Raw genomic sequence first — 18547 nt, 5'->3', positions numbered from 1 at the left:
AACTCTCTGGGGTCCTATCAGTTACCCATGATAGCAAAAGCAATTTAAATAGGGCCATTGATAGGACCCCAGGGGCTTAAACAACTACAGCTGTAAAATACAATATACACATTAATGCAGCAATAATATTGTTCCAAAAGTCATCATATGTTACAGTAAAACACTGACAGGAACCATTTCACTGCATGATGACTACTTTTACTTTTGATACTTTAAGTAAGCTGCTGATAATACTGACAAACTTTGAATGTATTTTGAATAAATACTTTTACTACTGTAATATTTTCACACAGTGAAACATACTTAACACCCACCACTGATGTGAACTCGTCAGCAGGTGTCACTAATTGTTGCCATGGAAATACTCGTCAGTAGGTGTCACCGACTGTTACCATGGCAATACTTGGTCAGCAGATGTCACTGACTGTTACCATAGAATCATGGCTCTTAGCTTTGAGTTAGCCTGGGGGTAGGTTGACTGACTTTTTAGGCTTAAAATAAGTTGGCCTTTCATTTGTGTGGAACTGAGATGTTTGTTTCAACATTCGATGTGCCGTTCTGATTAATTACTGTAAAGTGAGCATATAATGTGATCAATGAATCACCTGCCGAGCCGAATAAGACAGATGCTGACACGTCTAGTGCTGTTATCAGTGTAGTCATGAGATAAACAATCCCCCAACTCATTAACTGGGTAGTGTTTCCTGTATGATGGAGTACTTCTGCTCGTTTCTCCCGAAGCTCACATTTTATAGAAATGTGACAATTAATTTTGAAGTTAGCAGAGGCATTATTTATATACTATACTTTGAAATAACTGTGAAAATTGTGTCAGAAATCACTTCTACATTTGCCTCATTGAGCACTGTATTCTCTTTACGCCATTTTATTTCAGCGCCTGATTCTTCTTGTGTTCTCTCTGCAGTTGCTTATTTCATGTTTGTACTGGTATCTTGTCAGTACAATTCAGTCAAAATGCCCAGGGGCAGACATGATGAAGTTCTAATCTTCATCTCTCTCTGTGTTTCTTTTTCTATCTGGAAGGACAATAGTGAGTCGTGCCTGTTTGAGAGCCGAGTCTATTCCCGCTGAGACAGAAAACAGGTCAGAGTAAGAATGGCTGTCCCTGAGACACATATTGTATAACAGGCTATCCAACAACACTGTGTTCAAAAATACCCAACGCTGAGCTGAACTGTGTGCAAGTGTGCGCGTAGGTGTGTTGTGAAAACACATATATATATGTGTGTACTGTATGTGCAATAGATGTGTGCACACTGTGTGAATGTGAGCGAGTGTGGCAGTGATACAAGTGAGTCACGAGAATATGATTAATGCAGTTTGTTTGCTTCACTTTTGCGATCAGTTATTTAACCAGGGAATCGCCTTATATTATCTGTGCCATCTATGATAGAGGAGAACGTTTAAGTGACAAGACTATCAAATCTCCAATTTTGTCATTATTATTTTACATGTTGTAATTTGGCTTTTTTGTTATCTTCTATAAACACATCTATAGATGCTGCAGTAATGACACGTTTTTGTGGGCCGTCTTGGAAATTAGCATCACCCTAGTTCCTTCAAGAAAATCCAATGGGCCTGCTCTGTGGCAAACAAAAATTTATTACACTTGCACGTTTTCTTCAGCAAAAGAATACACGTCACTTTTAGGATATTTAATATCCTTAACATATAATTAAAATGCAATTGCCAGAAGTGCAAAACCAACGTTACGCTGTAAACAAACCACACCACGGTCACGTGGAGGTGGGAGTAATACTTCAGACAAAGAACAAGAGCAAAGAGGCTACAGTAGAAAAAGGTTCTGCCCTGCAGCTTCTCTTTCCAAAATAACAATGTGTCCTGGGAACAGAGTTAAGAGTTAATATATTATTGTGTAGGATGAGAATGTAATACTTTGGTAGATAAAAACAGAACTTTATAATCAATATGTGCATTCACAATGAGCCAATGAACAGAGACTGAGATAATGTAATCATATTTACTGGCTCACATTCATTTTCTGGCTGCTTAAGTTAGTTTGATTGAGAGCAGAGCGGGGACACTGCAGACAAGTACATTACAGTAATTAATACTGGACGAAGTAACAGTATGTCTCAATTTTTCTAGGTCATTTAAGTGGAGAAAAAGCCTTATGTTGGGTTTATTTCTAAGAATATTGTGCGTGTTGGAGATCACGTTGATATCATTTTCTGAGAAAAGGTTTAGTTTTTGAAAAAAAAACTCTTTAAAGGATTTAGTATTTTTAGCTTTTGCCTTCCAACAGGTTTTATTTTTATTGTAAGTTGATATCAGAATTGTTATGGAAGAAAAATTAACATACACAAAAGCTAAATGTGAAAAGGATTCCTGAGGGACATCAAATTAAAACAGTGAATAACAAATGATCAAGTTCATTAACACATATCTACAGGTACAAGTATGAACAAAACTACTTAAGATTATATTTGTGCTATTAAGACGTTAATGTAAATGTAATTAGATTTTAATGACATATCTCTGTTTGTGTTGTTGTATTAAGTGGCCTTTACATCTGTCTGATGTCCTGTCTGACTGTGTGATGTGGACTGACATCTGTTGTTGTCTGCCTGAAGCAAATGGATTCACAAAGTCAAATATGATGAGAAAAGTCAAACAAGACTGATGAGCTAAGTCAAGGCAAAAAAACAGCAAATGTGAAATTCAAGATTGATCAATGCTACTCTGTGTTAAAATGGAAATATGAAAACATTTTCTGGCACAAAAGGAGCCTCACAGCAAAGTGTAGAATAGAATATCATTTATTACAGTAGTCAGACTGGCTGGGTGTTGAAAATCATTTGATATCAACTGAAACTGTCAGTCACTGTCAGACTGTAACAACTGTACTCCATCCATGTTTCCATATCCTCATCAGGCTCTCAAGGGGTTGGAGCCAATCCCAGCTGGCATTAGGCAAGAGGTGGGCTACACCCTTGATAGATAAGTTCATAACAGGCCTCATTATAATCATCATTATCATCAACCAGTTAATCATCATCATCATAAGCATCAATTAAACAATTACCTTGCATGTGTCTGGACGGGAAGAAAGCCTGAGAAGTCACGCAGAGAAGGAGGGAACATATAAACTCCACACATGAATAGTTTTTGTTTCACTCTAACCACTATCATGCCACCGTCGACACAAGCAACGGTTTTCAATAAAAAAGACAATAATAAACAAAAGTTAACAGCTTGCTGGTGAATGTAGTTGTATAAAATTTAAAATTCAGTACAGCTGTCATGAATGGAGAAATTAGCTATCTTACTAGTGAGATTGGGCTGTGAACATGTTTATTTCTGCTGTAAAGTTAAACATTTAAACATGGGGACTTATTGAAATTCACTTGTTTTGTAGCCAGCCTCAAGTGGCTGCTTAAAGAACTGCAGTTTTTGGCACTTGGCATTGGTTTCACTTCACAGCCACAGAGGTTGCTGCTTGTAAATAATATTTCAATGTTGTGTTGCCAGCTTGTGTCTGCTGTGGACAAATAGTCAGTTAATGCAGGTTTATTATCCAAATTATAATAACAACTTCATTTTTTGTGAATGGTTCAACTTTTCTAGGAGTTGCAGTCTGTATTGGGAGATGGATTCATGATTTAAACGTTGTTCTGTCCCTTTAACTCTAATTTGGAGTTTCAGCACATCTGTTATTCTGAAATTTATACTGATATGTGTCAGTGATGCAGAGGAAGGAGGGATGATAGATAGATAGATAGATAGATAGATAGATAGATAGATAGATGGTAGGACAAAGAGAAGGGAGAGAATGACTCATGCTTATGCCTCCACCCTCCATCTCTCTCCCTTCCCTCCTGTCATCTCAGTGGTGCTCCAAATCCTGATTGCCTTCATTCAAATCAGCATCCTTTCATTCATCCCCTCCCACTGGCCAATAGGAAAGCTCGATCTTTTGCGAAAACCCTCCCCCTTGTCTTCCCCCCACCACCAATGCACACACTCTGCTTCCCTGCTCTGCTCTTTCATTCTTTTATTCTGCCTTTCATTCTCGAATACTGATCCCCGTATTTTGACCACAATGAATGAAATCAGTGCAGCAAAGCAAACACGGAGTCAGGGTCGACATAAACAAGATGCATAGACAGACACTTACTTAGAGTGATTATGTGCATTGGATTATTTCCTACGCTGCAGGTCATAAGAACAGAAATCTCAAATATCTGCCTTTGAACATTCAGGACATGAAGTACAACCAGGATAAAACACAAGCTTGCACACACATATGCACACAGCAAGAGTGAGAGAATCACTCAGTGAATATTTGTCAATGCCAGCTTGAAGAGGAACTGGAGAGACTTTACAAGTGTGATGTGCCACTGATTCTCTCTCTGATGGAGGACAGTCAGTGTTTTGTTGTGCATCTGTCTGCGCTGCAAGCTAACGGAAAAGGAGGGCATTATGGCGGGAGTCATTTTTCTTATTTTAACTGTGCAGGGAGACATTCATCAAATGTGTAGAATCTGGTGAGGGAGGGTTTGTGCAAATACACTACTCCTGCAGATTCCTCCTGCTGAGCAGCTAAACTTGAGCAATCAGTGATTCACCACATTGCTCAAGGGCACTACTGCAGAAGCTGTTCAGGAAGGGCATTGTTATTGTCATTTCTGCTATTTGAGAGCCCTGTGCAATTCGAGAATGAGAGATGCTCTACTTTTACATCTACTACATGTGTCTTTATACTTATGTTTTAATGATTCTTCTGATGCACTGTACTTAGTTCATAAAATTGGTACTGTTTGTAAGATCCTTTAGGAGACAATACAAGTGTGAATGATCATCAAGGCTTGTAACTGAATCAAATTAAGGTACTGTTTTGTTGACATTGTGTTAATGCAAGTTTATTTATGTTTTTAACAAGTATGAAGTATTCGTTCCTTAATACAGTTTTTCATCTCATCCTCTCATGCATCTCTGGAGGTCTCGTGAGCTATTTATTTGCCTTATGTGGGTCCAGGTGGGCTGTGCTGGGGGTTGAGGGTGGTGACTGTATAGTTGCAACATCACAACCTTATGGATGGAAGTTTATGAATATGGATTGATTGAGCGTTTTGATACTTCAATCTCATTCTAAAATATGGGACCATTAAATATGGAGAAATCAATAAGATTAGGTTAGGATCTGTACAGTATTATGGGTGTGTTGGTGGCCTTGCTGTTTTTCTTTTTTTGGTGCTGGGCATGTAGTATACAGCGGGTTTGTCAGAGCTTTTCCTGCTGTGGCCAGAAAACGAATGAGTTAATGTATGGGAAACTTTTAATAGAAAAATATTATGCCGTTTAAAGAACTAATTTGATTAACTGTACAAACGAGCACCTTCGTTTGCTCTCATTTAGCTTACTCTGACCAATCAAGAAGACTTTACAGTAAATGGTCTTATCACATTAAGTCTTTACTTCAGAGGTTTTTTTTTTCTATTTATTGTATTAATTTGCTCTATGTATGTGACACTTAATGGATCTTCTGTTCTGTTTGGATGTGCCTGTCTACAAAGCCTCCATAATCCAAAGACATAATAAGCAGTCTCTTTTGTGTGTTGAGGTGAAGCCAGGCACTCTGGGACTTACTCTCTGCTGCTCCAAGATGAAATTTCACAGATGAAAAGGAAACCAAAGTGGGTGGGGTACAGTGCAAAAGAGAGAGCAGGAGAGTTCAGGGGTAAAACTTAGCGAGATGTGCAACGAAAGAAAATAACAAAAATAGGGAAAAGAGGGTGAATACATGTAAAGCAGAGTGGATGTTAGAAAGATAATTGGTGAGAGATAACAGCAGTGGTGAAAGAAACCACAAAGTCCTGCATTCAAAAACGTAACTTTACTTATATGCGAGTGTTCTTTATGTGGAAAGGCTCCTTACGTTGCATAGCAAGTCAAAAGGATTTTCTTTAACTATTCATCCAATGTGTCATTTGATTTATGATAGGAGCAATGGTAAGGGATAAATCATTTTACTAATACCCTATGATTATAGTATGACACATTTGCAGTGTTCAATTAATTGATAGACTGATAGATGTGTTACCAAAAAGAAGAATATAATAGTCTTTTTATAACAAACCAGTCACAGTCTTCTGGTAGGACAAAGGCATGTGACGTCTTTTGTTCTCTTAAAGGAAAGCGATTGAAAGTCCAACATTTAGGAGGATCCATTGGCAGAAATGTTTCTATGGTAGCCTTGAATGGACAAACCAAAAACTGGCTCTAGATAGGACCTTTCACATTTTTCACCAGTTCTGCAGCCACTGTAGTTTCTGCAACACGCTTGTAATTGGATGGGGGTCTTCATTTGGTTGCAATCTGCTGCCTCACTGCTCGATGCCACTAAATCCTACATGCTGGACTTTTAAGTTACAAATACTGGTGGCTTATTATAAAGCATATTGTAAAGCATCTCTAAAGATTTCCATTCAGCAAAAACATCCATTCTTTTTACTTTAGATCATGTTTTAGAGGCCTTTAAACTACTTTGTACCCTGAGGAAAAAGATAATTACAACAACCTCATCAAGACATCAAATGAAGATTCAAAAGTAATTGATTTTCTTTCTGCAATATCAAATGAAATATCAGGGAAGCAACAGAGTGAAATAATAACACATAGGAATGTGCATGTGTCGTGCTCTTTTCTCCTCATACGGAGGATCAGCTGCAATCAGAGTCTCAGAGGAGATCTAATATTAAAGATCAGTTCAGACAGCAAGCAAGACCTTCATATTCTGTAATTCAATTAGTTTTGGTCCTGGGAGAAGTGTGTGTGTGTGTGTGCGTGTGCGTGTGTGTGTGTGTGTGTGTGTGTGTGTGTGTGTGTGTGTGTGTGTGTCATCTAGATATAATGGATAGATCTCTGGTTTTAGGCTAATTTAATTTACGTTAGTCTGGCTCATAGCTGGTAACTAGCTTTTTAACAGCCATGTTGCATGAACAGAAAAGACAGTGTACCTAAAGGTTAGATGAGAAGACTGATACTTCAGCCAACAGATAGTTAGCTAAGACAGGAAACAATTATCACATCATACTGTGTTTGTTTAATCAGCACAAAAACAAAGTGTAAAAGCAACATGTTGTGGTTTTATAGGCAGTTATGTGCCAGATTGTTCCTTGGCTGATGAAACAATTGTCTGTCTGTCTTCCCTGGTGAACTAAAAAGGAATTGGACTTGAAAATGATTACTTAGTGGAAAATTTGTGAACATCAGCATTTAATATGACAAGTTTTCAGATCAGTTCATGTCATCTGTTTAGCAATGATTTGTAAAAACTAAAAATACTGTTCAGAGACAGTAGAAAGAAGACGCTTTGAAGCTCAGAGTGTGGTGGCTCTGGCTGCCGCCAGCTTGGCAATCTTGCCTCTCCTGGCTGTTTTTAAAAATATGTGGATCATCAACAAGCCACCTGTAACGGCACCCACCTGTCAATCAAAGCACCCGCACCGTTAATTATGCAGAACTTTAAGTGTTAATATTATTTGAACGGGTGAGTTAAGTAAAAATTCACCCTCGGTACAGTTGATGAACACGGAAATTAGCTATAGAGACCAAAACTGTTTTAGTACCAGGCTGAAAACATGATTATTTCTGCTGTGAAGTTTGACATTTTAATATGGGGGCTTATGGAGATTGACTCGTTCTGTAGCCAGCCTCAAGTGGCTGTTTGAGGAACTGCAGTTTTTGGCTCATTCGCATTGGGTTCCCTTCACAGCCACTCACTGGGTCAATTTTTCTAGCATTCATCGCATCATTGTAATCTTCAAAGCTGTAGCGGCCTCTTTACTGCCCTCTGAACGCCTTCTGGTACTTGGCGGTTGGTGAGATCCATGGATGTTTTTCCCTCGGTGACCACAAGATGCAACATTAAGCCCCTTCAGCACTCAAAAACAAATTTCTTTTATCTAATTTGTTGTCTCCTAAAGTTGTCTCCAGTACTGCACCTACCTACTTGAACGCCCTTATACAGGCATATGCTACCTCACGACTGTTGCGCCCCACCAATGAACGACACCTGGCTCTGCCACCCGTCCGTTTAAGGCAATCCAAACTCTTCTTGTTTGTTGTTCCCCGTAGGTGGAACGCACTACCAGTTCCTACCAGAGCAGGGGCATCCCTCTCTACCTTTAAAAAACTCCTGAAGACCCAGCTCTACAGAGGGGACCTTCTCTCCTCGTCACTAGCACTTATTGCTGCACTAACGCTTTCTTATCGCACTATACCTTGATTATTCCCCTTTCTGTAAGTCGCTTTGGATAAAAGCGTCTGCTAAATGACTAAATGTAAATGTAATTCACCTTGTTTGAGGAATTTTCAAATATAATCACCTGATATGAAAAAACTATGCCAATTCTTGCTTCATTAATAAAGATTGATAAAGATTTTTACACAGGTAATGCTGAGGCAATATTCACAGCAATGTGTTCACTTTGCATTATACATACACCACCAGAATGATCATGGGTGGAAAAATCTCACAGGAAATGAAAACCAGTCCTCTCTTGACCACTATCAGATCAAGAAAAATATATGTATAAAAAAAAAACACATAACCAAATGTGTAATTGACTGAGCAGAGTCGAGTGCCGCAGAGGCTCATATGATCAAACAGGGGTCTAAATATAGGATGCTGCTGCATGATTTCTTCTGCTTGAGCAAGGAATCACCCAACCTCAGCTGAGAATGAGAGGAGGGATTAAAGGAACGGGAAGGAAGACGATAAGTTAGGGCCATGTTTAGAAAAAATATTTTTGCTTCTGTCAGTGTGTGATCAAGTGTACGTGTGTGTGTCTGTGGATGCACAGCCATGTGACTGAGCTTACATGTCTTATAAGTTCAGTCACATGGCTGTGCATCCTTTCACATCCATCATAACATAAGGGAGGGCCAGCAGCAATGTAATCTCCGTGGATCTGTCTATAAATGCTGGCTCCTTTACAATCTGTCCATCATCTCACTGTGCTGGTTACAGTGGTTGGTCCATGAAAAACATCATGAATGACACTCTGTATAAAGTGTCAGAATGAAATTTCATATCTCCTTCAAACTGCATTCAGATTTTTGACAATTAATTAAATTAACAATTAATCTTGCACTTACAGACATGCTATCGTGTTTACTAGTTGAAGTCCAGTTGAAATAAAATAACATTTTTCTGCTGCAGAAAACAAACTGTGTGCCCTGTGGGTTCAGTCTGAACAAAGGTGGGCCGTCGACAGACCAACATGGCCATCATTTTAGCCACACTGCTACTTTCAAAGTCAGAATCATGAGATGTTCAGGTAGCTCAACTAGAGTGTGCGCACCGTGTATAAAAGGTTTAGTCCTTGCTGCTGCGACCAGATTTTACTCTGGCCTGAGGTTCTTTGCTGTGTCATCTTTCTCTCTCTCTGAAAAGAGAGAATAATTATAATGTATAATTATTGAATTATACATAGAGTATTTTTATTTTGTAGAATTACTAATTATCCATTTTGTCTTTTCCTGTACAAATGGGCATTAAAATTAGATTAGTGTCAGCAATTGTAGCCAATTGCCAATGCTGATGCAAGTTTTTTCTCACAGTGTGTCATGAAATTACCTCACACTGCATTCAAAGGTCTAATATCCAACTTCAACAGCTCCAAGAAACACTCAGATAGTGAGTGATCATCTTGGATTTAAAGGGTAACAGTAGTATTTTTATTTTTGCATGTGGCTAAGTGACTAATGGGGCAACAATTTTTAAAATTGGTCCAGTATTGAGCGAGGCAGAAGCAAAACCAGGCTCCAATGGCTTCCTTCAGGGCAATTGCACACCCACTAAAGTGCTTGTTTTGACAGGCTTACATTTTCTGACAACATGAAGGAAATGACCCTACAGACAGAGACCGTAAACACAAAACCACTAGTCACACAATAATGCTAACTAACTTATTGACTGAAGCACCATCACATCAGCACCTCCCATTCTCCAATGTAAAATTACTGTTTTTGTGGATGAAAAATCAATAAAATCAATGTGTAACCGTGATCCTGTAGTTAAAACAATCCAGTTAATTAATTCAGTACCAGTTAATATAACCCTTCAAACTCAATATGCACACAGTGATACTGGCATACAATCACACACTTCAATCTGAGCCTGTCTGTGGCAAAAAAACAAGCACTTTGAGTGGACATACATTGGCAGTGAACAACCATCCTGAAGGATTACACGTTGCAGCCCTTTTTTGTGGCTGCGGCTTCACCGCTTTCACTCAATACTGGACCAATTTTAAAAATTGTTTTCCTCATTAATCACTTAGACACGAAAACATGGGAAAATAGGTTGCAGGCTGAAAAGGTGCAAACACTGGGTCATAGGTTTCTCATGATAAATTCAAGTTGTGTCACAATTACAAGCCACCTTTTGTTCCAAAAGGAGTTAACAGGAGTATTGTATGCATGTAACTGGGTTGGTGGAGGGTTGATGTTAATACAGTAAAAAGTAAACAATCAAATAGATCGTGATTTGGTAGTAGTCGAGAAAGCAGGATGAAAGAAAGATAAAAGACACACAAAAATAATGAGCCAGTATTTTTATGTCCAGTGGTTCCTAAACTAGAGGTCAGGCCCCCTCCAATGAAGCACAAGATAATTAAATTGGGTAGGAAACAGGAAAAAACTGTTCTGCTAGACATCTTTAAATTAATGTTTTGAACCTTGCTTCTCTGTAAAATATTTAGTAGTATTTACTGCTCTTATTTAATGGTCCAATGAGTGGTCAGATTTAGGGGTCTCTATCAGATTATATTAGATTATACTTATTTATCCTACAGTGCTCCACTCACTTATTACAGCAGCAGAAAGATAGAAATATACAGTACAGATGTAGAATAAAAGGGCAAAAACACAATGAACAGACAGAAGTATCTTTCAGACTGCACCGTCCACAATGCGCAAATGTCATGTTTAATTCAGTTCAGTTCAATATTATTTATATATCACCAAATCATAACAGATGTTAATTCATGCCACTTTCCATATAGAGTGGGTCTAGACTGTAAATATTATTTATTTCCCACTATGAGTACGCACCTGGTGACGGTTGCAAGAAAAAAACTTCCTAGAAACACAGAGCAGAACGCAGCTCATTTTGGGGGGTCCATTTGCCACCACCGGCACCATTTCATTTGACCAATAACAATAACAAATTCCACGGTAGTATCTTCATCTCCATATTTGCCATCAGCAGCTATACCTCTAGATGCTAATAACAGTATCTGAAATGTGAAATGGAACCCCATGACACATTTATTGTAAGGGGTGTTGCGGTTTAAGCTGTAAAAATGCATTGTATTTTAAAAGCTTATTATATGTTGTTGTTTTTTTTTTTACATACAACATTGATCTAAAACGTAATATAGCTCAAATAGTGGATTAAAAATACATTATAAAGGTGGTGGAGTTCTAAGACATATAAAGTAGCACAAAATGGAAATACCCTAAGAGTAAAGTATAATAATAATAATAAACAATAATACATTTTATTTCATAGGTGCCTTTCTGTCCCCCAAGGACACCTTACAATAAATAAAAGTAGTCAGCAGATAACAGAAACAAACAAAAAGAACCATAAGAGTATACCAAATTACAAGAATACAACATTAAAAAACAGGTTAAAACAGGACAATGCAATTGAATCAGATGGAAAAGGCTATTATAAACAGGTATAGTACCTGATGACTTAATTTTTTTAAATGTATAGAGAAAATAAACATAATCTGACTGAGGATAAAGAAGAACAGACACAGGAAGTTATGTAATTTCCACACTTTTAAATTTTAATTAAGAAAAACTGAACATGTGTTCACTCTTGTCCCTGTGACGGCTGTACAGGTCCATCATGTGAGCAGAGGGTGCCATCATGTGGCACAGCCTCTCTCTCTCTCTCTCTCTCTCTGTTGTATCAGACTCCAACAACCAGGGGGCAGTGTCAGCAAACAGGCCGCTCTTTCCCGGGTGACTTCCTCTCCTCTTGGCCGGACTCCTCTTCTTGTCCCCCGGGTTTTGGCTTTTCTTTCTCTTCCGGTTGTCGTCTGTTCGTGTGGCAGGTACACAGATTTACCAAACCTTAAACAATCTCAAATCTTAATCAATCCTCGTGTGTTTCACACTCCCGCACATAAACATCAGCTGATTCTGATAGATCACTTTGCTGGCTACATTTCCGTCGCTGTATGTTTTACATGTGATCCTCATTAAAGGTTTAAAAAACACTTTAAAAAAAGCTAACGCTGCCCTGAGCGAAGCATTGGCTCCTCTTACAGACACGTTTTTCTTTCACTCACTGTTATAGTTTGTTTTGTTGAGTCTGCTCTGTACTTATGTTTGACATTATAAAGCTGCTGTTACATCATGAAGCTGTGTATTAAACTCTGTTTACATTGTCAGACCTTACGTGACCACCGGATAGCCACTCAAAGCTAACACGCAGCTGGATAGAAATAATAGAGACGCTACTTTTAAAGATTTTTGTCTTATGCTGTTTTTATTTTCCTTTTCTTTAGATTAACCAGCGTCGAAATGGCCAAGTCCAAGAACCACACAACCCACAACCAGTGTAAGTGACTGCAGCATGCTTTGCGTGCATGTAGGTGCCCTTTGCAAAGATGAATGAGCTGAATGGATCACATGATTTATATATATGTGTGTATTAATTGTGTCTCCTCTGTTGTGAACAGCTCGTAAAGCCCACAGGAATGGCATCAAGAAGCCCAGATCCCAGCGGTATGAGTCACTGAAGGGGGTACGTACACTGTTACGCTTCTGTATTCATTGATAACATGCATATTACTCTTGATTACTCTGAGAAATCAGTAATGCAGGAAACTGTGTTTACATTCATGGTCGTAAACTGCACGTGGCGTGTCACTTTAACTTGGAGCATCTTGAGCACAAATTTGTCTGGAGTTTAGTTGTGGAAACTAGGGATGCACCGAAATGAAAATTTTCATCTGAAACTGAATACAAATTAAATGGTTGGCCGAATACCGAAACCGAATATGAAATGCGGTTGTTAAATTTTCCACTATTTTTTTTTTTACTATTGCATAAATAGCCTAGAATAAATTTGTAGACATGTTTGTTTGTTTGTTTATTTAATATCCTTCAAATATTTCAGTATAATTTCTAGTTAGTATAATTATTTCTTTTATACTGTTAGAAAGCCCATGTTGTTTTAATCACTGTTAATTTGTTCTTGATAGAAATACTATTTAGTTTTATTATATTGCCGGTGAATTTCCCTTTTTTCCCACGTTCATGAACGCATCATAGTCATTCCGACGGTCATTGAACGCACCTCGCGTGTGTGAGACGCCGTAGCTTAGAGAGAAGTATATAGCTCCGCTAAAGAGCAGTGTATGATGTATTTCTTGCCTGTGTTTTTCCTATATCCTGCATTGTGGGTTTATTGTGTGTGAATGAGAAAAGAATCAGCAACCCTGGCCAGATTACCATGCACGTTGTTTCATTGCATCAATTACGTCGCGCCACTATTCGGCCTTACTATTCGGCCACTTCACCGAAAACCGAAAATGCACTTTTGGGCCATTTTCGGCTGAAAATTTTCGGTGGCCCTAGTGGAAACGGTGTGTACAGACTCATGGAGACTCCTCTGTACCAGTTTCACTTAAAAAAAAATAAACCCAAATATAAGTAGCCTAATCTTTCCGTACATTCAACCGCTTATCTGTCAAAACACCACTTGTCATGTCTGAGATCTTTTTGTAAAAAGCAGAGTGGAGCACCAGAGGAACCTGGTTTATTTGTTTTGCCCCTGATTACAGAAACCGGATCGTGTGCAGATAGAAAAACCTTAAGTTACACTCCTTTTGTGGTTTAGAAGACACTTCGATCTATGTCACGCCTTGCATTATATTTAGACTAGTGGTGTGTTTTTATGGGTCAGTTTAGAGCTCTTCACCCTCGTCACCTTGTCATGCATCAAAACTTGCCTTGTCTTCTCTCCATGTGCACATTTACACCTTACTGCGTACACACCAGTTTTCCACACCCCTGTTTTTCTGCTGTATCATACAGGTGTAGAAGTATTTCTTCAAAACAGATCAGACTGTTTTTGATCGAGTGGTATCGAGACTTGACAGCCCTAGCTGGTTCTTTGCTCAGCTGTCACTGCAACATTGTTTCCACAACTACAAAACTCATACCCTCAAGATATCCTATGAAAGATATTGAGGTTAAATTACTAGGCTGATTTAAATTTTGATGAACTGTGCTTCTATTTTTAGGATTTATTTCCCTGTAAGCTATAGTCTCACAGGAGTGCCTGTGAAATAGTGCATTTATCATAACAGTGTTACTTTTGAAGCCTGTTTTAGAATTAACTAACTTGAGACTGTATTCGGTGGATGAAGTTATGTTTGACCACCGTTCACTGTTAGTTTTAAATGTGACCACACATTTCTGATAGTGATAGCTGAGTGTTTACAGCCCTTTTTGTCTTTGATTTCCGTTGTATTGCTTCAAAGAACAGCTCTTGGAGTTGTGCACCTCCTCCACCTGTTTATTTCACTGTTTGTGTTCCTCCTTTGCTGCAGGTGGACCCTAAGTTCCTGAGGAACATGCGCTTTGCCAAGAAGCACAACAAGAAGGGCATGAAGGCAGCGCAGAAGGCAGTCCAGGCGAAATAAACTGCCGTCCGGTCACCTCCATGTGTATCAGCTTTCCATGTTTCCACCATCACAATAAAGCTATGCTTTGTTAACAAACCACAATCTGTTCTCTTCTTGTTCCTCTGCTTCAGTCTGATCAAATGGAATGAATCACTTGATTGGGTACCTGGGGAATTTTGGGCTAAGGATAAGGATTTTCAGTTTCACAGGGTATATTGCAGCTGGTTGTATACATAAAACATAACTGCCTGTTTGATTCTGCCAGAAGATCTTTGTTTCATATTGCACACATCTCCTGCATTTCCTGACTAGTGCTGTCAAAAAAGCAAATGCCAAAATATAAAATTGAGTTTTCTGACATGACTTTGTTTTAGAAATGTGAACTTACTTTCCAAGAATCTTGTTACAGCATGTTAAATATTAATTATGAAGTTAGACAAAGGGTGAAATAATGGCTTAGAAATCTCAGCTCAGGCTTGGATTGTAGAAAAGATCAGTTCATCTAAGATGTGAGTACATAATTTCTTGAACATAGATGTGTTATTTTCCTACTTTTTATTACCGTGACACTGGAAACTTATACCCAGCTGCATGGTCTTGCAACAAAATGCCTAGTCTTACTGGCCAAATGATAAGAAAATGTTAAATGTTCTGTCTACCTTTTCTGTTAATAATTACAAGGCTACACAGTCAATAAAATATCAAAATAAGATCAATGGTCAATTTACACAACAAAACCAGTTAAATTGTGCAATGTAAAAACCTTGAGAGTCTACATAGTTCAGATTAAGACATACAATAGGACAAAATGTAAACTAAATCATTCAAATCATAAAACTCTTACCTTAACACATGCAATATATATATAATATTGTAGTTCTAATTGGCTGGCTAATGTTAGCACATGTTAGCTTTCTTGCTGATGTGCATTAAATGCTAGTAAATGTAACTAGCCAAGCCAAGTCATCTAAACTCACAGGGCTGATCTAGCTGGTAGATTGGCTGGCTGGCCTGCAGGTTACTTTGTCAGCTGCTGTTGCAGGTTAGTCGACACCAGTTACATGCAGCATAGATCATTCAGTGTGCATCTTAATTAGCTGTCATTGCATTACATCTATTATCCAATCAAATCTGCTCATACACCAATTTAAAGAACTACCACTGAGGTGTGCTTAAAGCATTGGCATTAGATTCATAAAGGACTCAACTTCTGACAGATTATTGCTTTGATTACAGCATGTAAATGTGTTTTTTAAGAAATAAAACTAATTCTAATGCTGAGTATAATTATTTCTTTTTGTCAATTGATATTGAATCTATAAATAACAAAGAAAACTAACTAAATTTTTTTCTGAGAAAATGGCCACCTTCATTAGCCAGAAAGGCTTAGCAAATAATGACAAAGTTGGTGTTTCCTGGGTACACCTGACAAATTGTGTATGGCTCATGATACAACATCCAAGAAGCCCAGCACATTAGAGTAAATGTTACATGCTTAGGGGAAATGAGATGATAAAGATGATTAACATCGCCAGTCCATAATGTTACCCAATGTTATGTTGCACTTCAAATTTTTTTTATGTATTTAAGTATTATAACATATATATGTAATACTCTGTATAGTATAATGATATTGATTTCACATTACTACTATTGCTACATTGCTGCTATGTTTTGCTCAGAAATAACATACAATTGAAGGAAAAGGAACTGTGGTAAAGCGTATTAGATACCACAAACTCATGGGCCTTTCATACAGAGATATGTATCTTTCATACCTACTGTACAAGACACCCAAGAGATGTCCTTAACTCCTTGGATGAGTGATCAGTTAAATTATAACTTTGATACAGTTAGATTTTGCATTAGATGAGATGACTCTACACAAGTGTCTTTTTAGACAACTTTGTCAAACAGGCACTATCTACAAAGTAAACTAGTGCATATCTGCAAAGTAACAATTTGGCTGTGGTTTCCTGGTAGCAAATAGACAAGACAAACAAAATATCCATGGCGACACTGAAACACAGCTATCCCACCAGGTGGTGATCAGTTGACAGCTCCGCCCCTCTCTTCACCCGAGTGTCCAAAACATGTGGCCGCAAGTCCGACGACACGACCACAAAGTCGATTATCGAACTTCGGCCAAGGGCGTCCTGGTGCCAAGTGCACATATGGGCACCCTTATGTTTGAACATGGTGTTGGTTATGGACAATCTATGGCAAGCACAGAAGTCCAATAACAAAACACCACTTGGGTTCAGATCAGGGGGGCCGTTCCTCCCAATCACGCCCCTCCAGGTCTCGCTGTGCCCACGTGAGCACTGAAGTCCCCCAGGAAGACGAGGGAGTCCCTAGAAGGAGTGCTCTCCAGCACCTCCTCCAAAGACTCCAAAAAGGGTGGGTACTCTGAACTGCCATTCGGTGCATAGACACAGACGACAGTTAGGACCTGTCCTCCCACCCGAAGGCGAAGGGAGGCTACCCTCTAATCCACCGGGGTGAACCCCAACGTAGAGGCGCCGAGCCGGGGGGAAACAAGCATTCCCACCCCCGCTCTGCGCCTCTCGCCGGGGGCAACTCCAGAGTGGTAGAGCGTCCAACCCCTCTCAAGGAAACTGGTTCCGGAGCCCATGCTGTTCGTCGAAGCGAGCCCGACTGTATCTAGCCGGTACCTCTCAACTTCGCGCACCAGCTCAGGCTCCTTCCCTGCCAGAGAGGTGACATTCCACGTCCCCAGAGCCAGGTTCTGCAGCCGGGGTCGAACCGCCGCATGGTGGTCCAGAACCTCCTCAAAGCCGGCCTCACTGAACTCCTCCCATGCCCGAGTTTTTGCCTCCGCAACTGCCGAGGCTGTGCTCCGCTTGGCACGTCAATACCCGTCAGCTGCTTCAGGAGTCCCACAAGCCAAAAAGGTTCTGTAGGACTGCTTCTTCAGCTTGACGGCATCCCTCACCTGCTGGTGTCCACCAGCGGGTTCGGGGGCTGCCGCCGCGACAGGCACCGACCACCTTACGGCCACAGCTCCGGTCAGCTGCCTCGACAATGGAGGCACGGAACAAGGTCTGCTCGGACTCAATGTCCCCCGCCTCCCCCGGGACGCGAGTGAAGCTCTCCCGGAGGTGCGAGTTGAAGCTCTTTCTGACAGGAGATTCAGCCAGACATTCCCAGCAAATCCGCACAGAACGTTTGGGCCTGCCAGGTCTGACCGCCGTCCTCCCCCACCATCGGAGCCAACTCACCACCAGATGGTGATCAGTTGACAGCTCCGCCCCTCTCTTCACCCGAGTGTCCAAAACATGTGGCCACAAGTCCGACGACACGACCACAAAGTCGATTATCGAACTTCGGCCAAGGGTGTCCTGGTGCCAAGTGCACATATGGGCACCCTTATGTTTGAACATGGTGTTCGTTATGGACAATCCATGGCAAGCACAGAAGTCCAATAACAAAACACCACGGGTTCAGATCAGGGGGGCCGTTCCTTCCAATCACGCCCCTCCAGGTCTCGCTGTGCCCACGTGAGCACTGAAGTCCCCCAGGAGGACGAGGGAGTCCCTAGAAGGAGTGCTCTCCAGCACCTCCTCCAAAGACTCCAAAAAGGGTGGGTACTCTGAACTGCCATTCGGTGCATAGACACAGACGACAGTTAGGACCTGTCCCCCCACCCGAAGGCGAAGGGAGGCTACCCTCTAATCCACCGGGGTGAACCCCAACGTAGAGGCGCCGAGCCGGAGGGAAACAAGCATTCCCACCCCCGCTCTGCGCCTCTCGCCGGGGGCAACTCCAGAGTGGTAGAGCGTCCAACCCCTCTCAAGGAAACTGGTTCCGGAGCCCATGCTGTT

The 18547-nt window shown here is 40.2% G+C and overlaps 1 protein-coding gene across 1 annotated transcript; it reads left to right on the top strand.

The window, feature by feature from the left end:
* Positions 1–12014: 12014 nt before the first annotated feature.
* Positions 12015–14804, top strand: rpl29 (ribosomal protein L29). The gene is made up of 4 exons (XM_010746396.3): positions 12015–12119; positions 12576–12628; positions 12750–12814; positions 14628–14804. The coding sequence occupies exons 2-4, from the start codon at positions 12592–12594 to the stop codon at positions 14718–14720; spliced, it is 195 nt and encodes a 64-aa protein (XP_010744698.1). The 5' UTR covers positions 12015–12119; positions 12576–12591; the 3' UTR covers positions 14721–14804.
* Positions 14805–18547: the final 3743 nt, after the last annotated feature.

This window comes from Larimichthys crocea, chromosome VI (assembly GCF_000972845.2).
Source record: "Larimichthys crocea isolate SSNF chromosome VI, L_crocea_2.0, whole genome shotgun sequence".
In the NCBI taxonomy this organism is placed as follows: domain Eukaryota; kingdom Metazoa; phylum Chordata; class Actinopteri; family Sciaenidae; genus Larimichthys; species Larimichthys crocea.
The sequence above is the reverse complement of the archived record's forward strand: the minus strand, read 5'-3'. Positions and strand labels throughout refer to the sequence as shown.